Source organism: Lissotriton helveticus, chromosome 9 (assembly GCF_964261635.1).
Source record: "Lissotriton helveticus chromosome 9, aLisHel1.1, whole genome shotgun sequence".
Classification (NCBI taxonomy): Eukaryota; Metazoa; Chordata; class Amphibia; order Caudata; family Salamandridae; genus Lissotriton; species Lissotriton helveticus.
This window is the reverse complement of record NC_136070.1, coordinates 958,753,386-958,765,262: the sequence shown is the minus strand read 5'-3', so window position 1 is coordinate 958,765,262 and position 11,877 is coordinate 958,753,386. Positions and strand designations below refer to the sequence as shown.

Here is an 11,877-nt window from a genome sequence, read left to right as displayed (position 1 = left end):
AAAGAGAAAAGACTACCATTCTGGACCCAACCACTAGACTGCGGAATAATGCACAGCATAGTGCATCCAGAAAGATCTTCAAGCTGCAAAACTACACCGACAGGTAAGAAACTATTAGTTTCTACCTGGCTGGAATTCCATCACAACAGACAAGTGGGTAAGACAAATTATCCAGTATGGTTATTGCCTGAAACTCACTTCTACACCCCCCCCCCAACATTCCTCCAAGACAGCATCCAATGTCATTACAACACCTAACGCTCCTCAAACAGGAAGTCTTAGCAATGTTACAAAAAGATGCAATAGACCCAGTTCCTCTACTTCATCAGGGCACAGGAGTCTACTCCCTTTATTTTCCAAATCCAAAAAAGGACTGCTCTCGAAGGCCAGTACTGGACCTGAGACCGCTCAACTTTTACTTTCAATCAGACCACTTCCACATGGTCACTTTACAACAAGTGCTTCCACTACTACAGCAAAGCGACTTTCTCTCCACTGTAGATTCAAAGGGCGCCTACTTCCAAATTCCAATACATCCCGCTCACAGGAAGTTATCTCAGATTTGTGGTAGATTGTCAACACTACCAGTTCAAGGTGCTCCCATTCAGAGTCACTACAGCACCCAGGGGTTTCACCAAATGCCTTGTGGTGGTTGCAGCCCATCTCAGAAGACAACAAAATCATGTCTTCCCCCTACCTAGACGATTGGCTCATAAAGGCAAACTCCCACAACAGCTGTGTACAACACACACTCCGGACAATGCAGTTGCTTCACAGTCTGGGATTCACAATAAATCTTGGCAAACCCCATCTCCAACCGTCTACAATGCAACAATATCTAGGGCTACAGTGAATACTTCCACAGCCCTAGCATATCCCAATCTCATCAGGATAAATGCTATACATATCCTAGTTCTAAGATTTCAACCACAACGCTCACTACCAGCAAGAGTGTTCATGGAGCTAATAGGAATGATGGCATCTTGCATTTTACTCGTCCCACATGCAAGATTGCAAATGCGCCCATTACAAGAATGTCTAACACGTCAGTGGAACCAGGCTCAAGGTCAACTAACAGATCTGATGTTGGTGGACGACTGCAATCATCGCTCTCTGCAGTGGTGGACCACAAAAAACCTTTCCAAAGGGCGGTCGTTCCACGAGCCAGTTCCACAGATAGTGCTAATAGATGCATCGCTCACCGGCTGGGGAGGACATCGCCAAAACCATACCATTCAAGGTTTATGGACCTCAACAGAAACAATTCCACATCAACTACCTGGAATTGTTGGCAATCTCTCTAGAGTTTGAGGCTTTTCAACCGTAACTGCTAGGCAAAGCTGTCCTAATCCGTACAGACAACATGACATCAATGTATTACATAAAAAAACAGGGGGTGGGGGCACACACTCCAGTTATCCCGTCTAGCACAGAGCATCTGGAGATGGACCATTCCATGGAAGATATACCTCCTAGCAGAACACCTACCAGGAGTACACAATCAAATTGCGGATCTGCTCAGCCGTCAAACACAACAGATCCACGAATGGGAACTTCATCCTCAAGATCTTCTTCCATTCTTTCACATGTGGGAACATCCAGACATAGATCTGTTTGCCACACAAAACGCAAAATGCCCAAGCTTCACATCCAGGTATCCACACCCATTGTCCAAAGACAATGCACTATGGATCAATTGGTCAGGCAAATTTACTTATGCTTTTCCGCCTCTCCCACTCATTCCATTGCTAGTGAAGAAACTCCAACAGCATTCCCTCACAATGATCCTAGTTGCTCCAACATGGGCAAGGCAACCATGGTTCAAAACTCTGTTGGAAGTATCAGTGGCACCACATCAAAAGCTACACCTCTCACCAAGGCTTCTCACTCACAACCAGGGTGAGATAAGACACCCAGATCCCAATCAGCTCAACCTTGCGATCTGGCTCCTGAAATCCCTGAGTTCGGCTACCTTAATCTTCCGCCAGACTGTATGAACGTTATCAAAGAAGCTAGATGCCCAACAACAAGAGCATGCTATGCAGCAAAATGGAAGAGGTTCGCCATTTATTGCTCTCACAACAAAATTGGCCCTCTGGATGCTTCCATTCAAAACATCTGTTACCTTTTGTATCTACAACAATGTAACCAAGTGTATACATCTACAAGACTACATTTAGCTGCCATAGCGGCCTACCTGCAAAACAGACAACATTTGTCTTTGTTTAGAGTTCCCGCGATCAAAGCTTTTATGGAAGGACTTAAAAGAATAATTCCACCAAGAGCTCTTACCTCTCCAGTGTGGAATCTCAATATAGTCCTTACGAGACTAATGGGTCCTCCATTTGAACCTTTTCACAAATGTGAGCTACAGTTCCTTACTTGGAAAGTTGCATTTTTAGTCCCCATCACATCTCTCAGAAGAGTGAGTGAACTCCAGTTATTAACCATACAAGAAACATTTTTACAAATCCAGCATAACAAAGTGGTTCTTAGAACAACCCCACAATGTTTACCTAAAGTAGTATCTGCCTTACATTTAAATCAGTCTGTTGAACTACCAGTATTCTTCCCACAACCAGACTCGGTGGCAGGAAGAGCTCTACACAACCTTGACGTTAAAAGAGCATTACTTTACTACATTGAAAAAACTAAATCTTTTAGGAACAACTTTTCATAGATTTCTTCCCACCTCATAAGGGCAATCCTATATCCAAGGCAGGTATTGCAAAGTGGTTTGTAAAATGCATACAAATATGCTACCTTAAAGCCAAACACACGTTAACCATTCCCCCTAGAGCTCATTCTACACCAGACTTCTTCAATCTGTGGGGCGCGCCCCCTGGGGGGGCACACCATCATCCCAGGGGGGGGGGCGCGCACTCCACCGGAAATTCTCACCTGCTTTTAAACGTCCAAAGTACGTTTACTTCCTGCATTTCGTCCCCTTTTCATATGGGGCTTTTGGATTGATAAACTCCTTCGCAACGTCAGCACTGACGTTACACCAATGAAGGGGACAGCTGTACCGATGGCAGGAAGTGCCGCGAAATCACGAACATAAAGCTCCGGAATTCATCTTTTTGGATAGTGTGGCATTTCTTCATTCCTGCCGTTTGCTGCCTTTCACCGTCTTCCTTGGTTCCTGTGTTGAAGTTATCCTGCTGTGTGATCTTCGGTTGACTTCGACATGAAGAACTTTAGTGCGGATGCCCTGGTGTTCTCCTGCTGCTGTCGGAAGATTGAAACCACCAACAGGTAAGTTTCTAACACTTTTATTTTCTACCCTATTAATGTGTAGCCTCGTGCGCAAACAGTCTCCTTTCAATGGTGCCTAGTTTTCCCAGTCAGGCGGAGGGGGACGGGGGGACGGGGGGAGGCTGGGGGTGAGAGGGAAAATCGAAGGCACATGCATGCCCAAGTTGTCTCTGTCGGGTGGAGGTGGGCAGGGGAGGAGGTGGGGGGAGAGAGGGAAAATCGAAGGCACATGCCCAAGTTTTCTGTCGGGTGGAGGTGGGCAGGGGAGGAGGCTGGGGGGAAGAGAGGGAAAATCGAAGGCACATGCCCAAGTTTTCTCTGTCAGGTGGAGGTGGGCAGGGGAGGAGGTGGGGGGAGAGAGGGAAAATCGAAGGCACATGCCCAAGTTTTCTGTCGGGTGGAGGTGGGCAGGGGAGGAGGCTGGGGGGGAGAGAGGGAAAATTGAAGAGACACGACATGCCCATACTAATTTTAAGTATTTTGTGGCTATCCGTTATGCTGCAGCTGCACTCTGCCTGGCTGCCATCTCCACCCTTCCTCCCTTACACACACATGTATGCCCATGGACTTTTCTTTTACAAATCAACAATGATCAACTGTTACACTGACTTGGAATGCTATGAAAATGTGCTTTTACTGGTACAGTCACTTTGCTCAAGTGGGTGCAATTTCAGATATTTATGTTTCCCTCGTCTTTCTTGCTTGATTTGTGTCATTCATAGTCGTTTAAAATTATGAAACTGTCACACATCGCAATGCAGAGCACGGTTATTTTAAATAAAATTGCAATGGGGCAGGATGTGCCTATACTTCTGTAGTGTAAAGAAACATCTCTGGGGATTTCAGCAAGGCCCGTAGAAACAGAGCAAGGGAGAAACAAACTCTGTGTGCCCTATTATAGACAACAAAAACATGGAACACGGCGCCTTCTGCTGTTCAAAGAGATTTTCATTTTTACATTATTACAAAAACGCCTGCACTCACAAGGGAATCACTAATTCACTCTTAGGCAGCCACTCGTTACCAGACAACAGAAGCACACAAGAGCAAAGACGTTGTATTTTCAGAAAGCAAAGCAAGAGTGCCTCATCCTCACGGAATCTGTACATACAGCACAGAGAAAAACACACATGCAAACAGAGTCTCGCACCACAAACACAAGAAGGGAGTGAACAAATGTAATATTTTGTGAGAGGCTGATAAGAAAGCTTTTGAAGAACTTCACTGTAGTTTTGCAGGTGATGCGCACGCATGGTATTGCTTTCTTCAGCACACTGGTGCCTTCTTGGTTTGATTCTATACTGCTATCTAATATGGGTTATTTACATTGGTTTCACTTGTGTGTTTAATTCACCCCCTCCCTTGCCCTACCACTTTTTATTTGCAGCCGCCGCCACTAAAACCAGGGCAACAAAATGGACTGGCGATCAAGACCTTACCACCACTGTCAGTAACTGTGCACTGTTTGATGAGACCGTCACATATTTTGCAGTCTCTATTTCCCATTGTTTATCCAATGTGAAAAGCCATTTAAATGTTATTTTGAGGACTATTTCATTTGATGTCATTTGTATTTACATCTTTTCTATGTTTCTGCCAAAACATTGCAGGCTTGAGAAACTGCTTCCTTTCTCAAAGCCACTGCCACAGCAGCTCAACTATTCTATGTGCTCTTTGAATTTGAGGCTTTATGTGTAGGAACCACACTAGGTGCTTGCAGGGCCAGCATTAGAGTTCAGGGCGCCTGGTGCGACTATATTTTTTGGCACCCCCACCCCTAATAACCTCCATCTCCATGGACTCCCTCACTACCACCTTCCATAGTGTCACTCAACTCTCCATAGTCCATTTTTTTGCATGCATTGCTTTCGTTTTATATTGCTACTCATACCAACCATAGGGTGTCAGAGCACTTTGCATCACACACGTTATACACAGTGCTTAATTTGTGTAAAAAACACAACCAAATAGGTGCTGGTGTCCAGAGCAAATAGGTGCTGGTTTCCAGCGCTCTGCTCAAATGCCCAAAGCCAGCAATATTACATGTTCATTTTCCAAATATCTGCATGGTTTACATTCTTTGCAGCAGGAACATTAACACTCTGCGCTACATTATCAGTCAAAAATGCCACTAGACAAAACTTAATCTCTCTCTTCAGCAGAAAGATTAATCACGTGCGTTATCTTGACATTTTTATTGCTGCCTGAAAACTGCTAGACAGCAAGGAAACAGCAAGTACTTTCCACCCCATCAAATTGAAGGGGAGGGACGTGGTTTTATAGCCAGAGCTGTTGACTTTGATAGTGGGGAGCCGGGTTTGAATCCCATCCTCGGCGCAACATCAAGTGATCTTGGATGAAATAATGTAATTTATCCATGAGTAATGAAAACAAATCTGACCCTGTGTAATGTAACTGGTGCTCATTTAAAGTGGCCCAGTGACCAGGAGTTTGCACAATGTAAAACTGTGAAAAAAAATGTTTTAAGCAATTTATTGACATTCATGTTTCCCAATATATCAAGGTGGTGTTTTACCCGATGGAGTCTTAGCCTGGGCATAGGAAAGATTTATATTTTGAATACAACATTTTTAGAAGGAACAGTGTGGCGGTACGGAGTATCCTAGTAGCCCTCTTTATCCCTTTTATAGATGCCCTTCAGCAGCACACGTTATATGGACATTTTTTGATGCTGTCAAATTCTTTTTTCCAAGTGTTTTTTTTGCTCTGGCCTTTCGTCTGCAATATGGTACAGGCCTAAGAGCAAAGACCAGGGCCCCATGAAAAGCTATGTACAACCTCTTGAGCCAGTCAGAGATGTGCCCGTACTTAAACCGCTCAATAACCATGATTAAGACTTCTGGATTTGATAATCAAAGGTAGTGCAAGTTTCGCATAACGGCAGTCTGTGGGTCATAAAAAAAATCCAAATATATGCTCATCCAATCCTTCACCTCTCTGCAGAGGAACTGCACATGTTGGAATATTGGCAAGGCAAAAGTAAAGGGAACTTGCCGCTTACAGAAGAGTGGGTGTGTTGGTTATGGGGGATATTGAAGTGAAGGAACTCCAAGGAAGTACATTCAAGATCAATTTAACGAATTGGAAAGAATGGAAAGCTAACGTGGCCCTGCCAAAAATCAAATTCTTAACTTGGAGATCATAGCTATCTTACCAGCTGTCAGGACTTGAAATGAATAACTTGCAGTCATTGGCATACTTTATTTCCCCTTAAGATAAGGCAGCAGGTAACTTCTAAGCATGTCATTCACTCCCTTGCCAATCACTATTATTCTGATCTCAGGGGAGCTTTCATGATGTCTCATGCAAAACATATTAAGAACATGCAAGTAATATTTCTTAAACATTTTCTCTTCATTGCAAGGGAAAGCGCTTTTTGATCGCGAAGCAGAGGACTCCTATTCAAGCAGCAGGAACATTCTAGGAAGTGAATAAGAAGGTATGCATTTGTTTTTGAGTGATGGGTGACGGGCAGTGCTGAAGTTTGCCCTCACGAACCTTTGAACAAGTAACTTGCAGAGCCACAACAGTGGTATACAGCATATACATACTACAGCAATTATGGAAGCACCTAAGTAAAGCCTGGATGAGCTGGAATTACTTTTTATCGACTTATCATAAAATTATTTATTGAATTTTTATTTATTTTTGTCCTCATCCAGAAAAAAAGATTAGAGTATGGAGGAGTCAGGGGCCCCGCTTCCTTAATTTATTCGGCCTTTGGTTATTCGAGGTGTTCCGTTTACCTTATCCTTCGGGGGCCTCCTTTTGTCCATCTCTTAGCACATGATTTTCGGAGGGAGGGGAGCTAGTCATTTTTACTACTCAATTCAAGACTCAGCTTGAAATCAGTGGTGCCTTTGCTTTAATCATTGGACCCCCTATCAGTTCCCAATTTATATTTTTCCCAAATATCCCAGAACCTGTTCTTATTCTTGCTCTGCCTTCCCTGTTTATCCACTTTATATACCCTTAGGATGGAGTTTAACCAATCAGAGTGTCTTGGTGATGAATTTTTTACCCATTTTATACATATTTCCCTCCTGGCTAAAAGGATTAGTAAAAATAGGATATTTTCTTGCCCCTTAGACAGTATGATATTGTGTGCATATTTACAAGTCCCAAAAATAATGAGTTCATCGCTTACCTCTATGGGCTGTTCTATGACCTCAGAGAGCGTCTTACCAATCAAGTCCCAGTATTCTGGCAGCAGTGGACATTCTCGGACCATGTGCAGATCATCCGCTCTTTCCATACCGCATTTTGGACATTTCTTTACTGTGCTGTTTTTGAATTTTGACAGTTTTTTTGGAGTCCAATATGCTCTATGTATTGTGAACAGATGATTCTTCTTTAGCGGAGCAGATTTTATCACTCTAGCTGCAATAGTATTCGAGGCTTCCCAAAGGTTCCCAATTGGACGGTTTAGCATGGAGTTACCCCAGATGTTTTGTGGGACTTTATATTCTTCTTCCCTAGATCTTATCAAGGCCCAGTACCAAAATCATATCTCCTTCTTAAAGGGTGACATGTTTAGAATCTTTTGTTTAATATCATCATCCCTTTGCAAGTTTTCTTTTACTCCTTTAAGCCAACTTGTTAATTGATAATATTTGAATCTTGATAACGTCCCCTGGGTCTCTGTCAAGGGTCTCCCACTCTGTAATCTTCTTTCCTTTTATCAACTGGCCCCGATGTATTATGTTGGCTTCTTTTAGTGGGTTGATTAAGCTATCTTTTAAACACTCTGGTGTTCCTGGAGAATCCCAAATTGGGGAGTATTTGCTATAGTACGGTATTCCTAAAGTAGTTCTTATATCGTACCATATTCTTACTGCTGATCTTAACGTCTTCAACTTGATTTTTTTTTTTTATTTGGGATGGCCAAATTTGTATAGATAGTGATCGTTTCCTGGTCCAATTAATGCTTTCCAAGACTCAGGCCATTCTTCCCTTTTGCCTAGTAAAAATCTTATATTTTTAAATTGGAACGCTTTATAATATTCCAGTAGATCCGGGCTGGCTATTCCTCCTTGTAGCTTGTGTCTTCTCAGTTTTTTCCAACTGATCCTAACTCCTTTTGACCCCCATATGAAACTGGATACTTCCCCTTGTAGTTTTTTTATCTCCGCCTTTTTAAACTCCAATGGAAGAGAATTGAATAAATATGTGCACTTCGGTAATACTGTCATTTTTACTAGGTTTGATTTTCCTAGGAAAGATAAGCGTAGGCCTGACCAGGCCTTTAGAAGTCTGCTAATTTCCTTGTGTACTCTTTTGAAGTTTAAGCTTGCTATTTCTTCAATATTCTTACTATACTAAACTCCAAGATACTTTAGTTTGGTCTTCACTAAAGGATTTCCAGACGCGATGTTCCATTCCATTATTTCTGATTTAGATTTATTTACTTGGTACCCTGAAACTGCTCCAAAGTCACTTCTAATCTTCTCTATTTTTGGAAGAGAGTTATTTAAGTTCCCGGTGAATAACATCAGGTCATCAGCAAATAGTGCAACTTTTTTATCCCAACCCTGAAATTTAAAGGGTATAATCTCCTCTTCCCGTCTTAGGAGGCAGACTAGAGGTTCTATGTAAAAATTAAATCATAATGGGGACAGGGGGCATCCTTGCCTAGTTCCTCTCTCGATGTGCACTCTATCAGTAAGTGTCTCGTTAACCAATATTTTAGCCGTTGGACTCTTGTAGATGTTTTTTACAGCTGTCTAAAAGTTATTTCCCTGGTTAAATTTTGCTAATGTGGCGCTTAGAAAGGGCCAGCTGACCCGATCAAACGCTTTGGCAGCATCGAATGTTATAACTGCCAAAGGTACATGGTTATGGGTTGCAATATCTATGGTGGCGATAAGTTCATGAGACAGCTCGGTGATCTGTCTACCCTTAATAAAACCCTTTTGATTCGGATGGATTAGGGACCCTGCCACTGTCCCAAGCCTTCTTGCTAATATTTGCGTATATATTTTGTAGTCGCTGTTTAGAAGGGATATGGGTCTATAGGACTCACATTTAGTGGGGTCCTTTCCTGGTTTTAACAGTATACTTACTATCGCTTCATTCCATGATTTGGGAAGCTCTCCATTAATCAAGAAAATTTCATTAAGGTTTGTAAAAGGGGTCAGAACATTCTTTTGGAGTACCTGATATAGTTCATTAGGTAAAGAATCTGGGCCGGCCGCCTTCCCTCTTTTTAGTGATTTTATTGCTTCTGCAACTTCCTTCTCACTTATTTTTAGATTCAATTGCCTTCTTTGTTCCGGGGATGCTTCAGGAATCTCTATCATTTCGAGCAAGCTTTGTATCTGGTCTTCATCACAAGTACTTTCTTCCGTGTATAGCTCTGAAAAAAAATCTACAAATTCCTTTATTTCCTTGTTTTCAGAAACACATCCAGTTTGACCCTCTCTATGTATTTTATTAACGTGATTCCTAGTTCGCTCTGTTCTTGCTTTCCATGCGAGAATTTTCCCACATCCTTCACCGTATTCGTAATTAGAAAGTTTGCTGACCTCCCATCTTTTTTTTACTATTGTTTCCAGATACTCAGACATTTCCAATTTCTTTATGCTTACTCTATCTCTTAATTCTTCTCTTCCGTGATCATGCGTGGCCTTTTTTAATTCTCCATTGAGATCCAGTAAGACCCTTTCGATATTTTGTATAAAGACACTTTTCTCTCTATTTTTATGGGCCATTATACTCATGATATTCCCCCTCATATAGGCTTTAAAGGCATCCCACGTTATTTGTTTGGAGGTTCCTTCTTTATTTAATTCAAAAAATTGCTGTGTTTCCTTTTCTAGTTTAGCCACACTTGCTTCGTCTAGGAATATTCTCTTATCCACGGTCAATCTTTGTTGCGTTTGAACCTCCGATATCACCAAGTTCAATTGTACCGCGGAATGGTCAGACAAATGTTCTGGGATGTGTTTCACCTTACTTGTGTATTCCGCAAGATTATAACTAAGAAGGAAAAAGTCAATTCTGGATTCGTGGCCTAGCCTCTTGTTCTTAAAGGTGAATTTATGTTCTTTGTCCCCCTTCGCTTTCCAGATATCCATTATCTCTAGATCCTTCATGCAGATTCCGACCCACTCTCTTATTTTCGGCGTTGATAGTAATTTCCCTATCGGGTATCTGTCCTCTTTTGGATTTAATAAGATGTTGAAATCACCTCCCTTTATTATAGGAGTATTGCTTCCATTATCTCTGTTCATTCCTACTGCCCCTACTCTGTCTTTGTGAAGCGCTCTGATATCTGTAAGGATCTTGTTCGTGCTATATAAAACTTTGAATAAATAAAATAAATAAATAAATAAATGGGCATATAAATCTTGTATTGATTCCGGATCATCCACATTTGGACCATAATATCCCACTATTGTATAGTGGTTATTAAGTACTTTAGCCGTCACACTTGCCCATCTCCCTTTCTTGTCGACTTCTGATCTCTCTATTGTTACTTTAAAGGATTTCTTAAATATAATCGCCACTCCTTTAACGTTGCAGTTTTGATTTGTGCAGATGCAGTGATCTATCCAACTTTGCTTTTTCTTTATTGGATCCCATTCTTCTTTTGTTAGGTGCGTTTCTTGGATTATTAATATCTCACAATCAATGTTTTTTAAATATTCTAAAATTCTTGCTCTTCGATTTTAGTCGCAGCCCATTTACATTCCAGGTCAAAATATTAAGTTTTTTCTCCTTCCCTCTTATATTTGTTCTACTCATTTTTAACCATGGAATTGACGGCCTCTGAATTCTCTCTTGGCTTGTTGTAAGGACTTCGTTTTTTTTTTTTTTCCCCAGTTTGCTCCCCACCCGGTGAAATTTCTATTTTTTTACATTTTATTTTTGGTGAGTATTTCCAAGGTGATTGTTCCCCCCTGAAGAAGCCTCCCTCTTCTTTCTTCCTTTGGGCTCAATTGCCCTTGCTTCGAGTTCCCCATCTCAACTTGTGTACTTTGAGTTAATGCTCCTTTTGCTTCCCACCTTTAATTATTATTACACATCCATCGAGCGTTTTTTAGCCTCCATTTTTTAATTTTAGAGTGAACCATCACTATTTGTGTGTACTAGAATGGGCATCTTCTTCCTGCTGGATCTTTATTTGTTCCATTAGTCTTTCCACCTCCTTTGGATCCTTAACATTAAACATGTTGTTCCCCCACATGATCCTCAAAGAGGCTGGAAAACGCATTTGAACATTTGCACCAAGCGACTAGTTGTGGCATAAGTTGGCCCAGCTCCCACTGTCTATCTTGTGTAGCTTTTGAGATATCTGATCTAATCCTACAAGTCCAACCGTCTTTGGAGAATGATGTTGCTTTTAGACCCTCACTCAAGATCTTCTCCTTAAGCGCGTACATCAGGAAGTTAATCAATATTTTCCTTGGATTTTTCCTTTGGTTACTTTTCCTGAAGGGATCGCGGTGGATCCTTTGTATGTCTTCGGCTAAGTTTACTGTTTTGGTCCAGGGTATCAGTTCTTCCAGGAGCCGAATTGTAAACCCTTTTATATCATCCCCTTCCAAACCTTCTGGGATGTTTAAAATTTTAAGGTTATTTCTTCGGGCGTGGTTC

The 11,877-nt window shown here is 41.7% G+C and overlaps 1 protein-coding gene across 3 annotated transcripts in view; it reads left to right on the top strand.

Moving 5' to 3' along the window:
• Positions 1 to 3,018: 3,018 nt before the first annotated feature.
• Positions 3,019 to 11,877, top strand: part of LOC144783085 (E3 ubiquitin/ISG15 ligase TRIM25-like) — a 147,810-nt gene continuing 138,951 nt past the window's right edge. For 2 of the 3 annotated variants that reach the window (XR_013601391.1, XR_013601395.1), the window contains exon 1: positions 3,025 to 3,258. Coding sequence is in view for 1 of the 3 variants with exons in the window: in XM_078662247.1 (XP_078518373.1) it covers positions 3,210 to 3,258 (49 nt within the window). In the remaining 2 variants the exon portion in view is untranslated. Of the gene's footprint in view, positions 3,259 to 11,877 lie in introns of all 3 variants that reach the window. The other variant, XM_078662247.1, reaches the window with a different exon arrangement.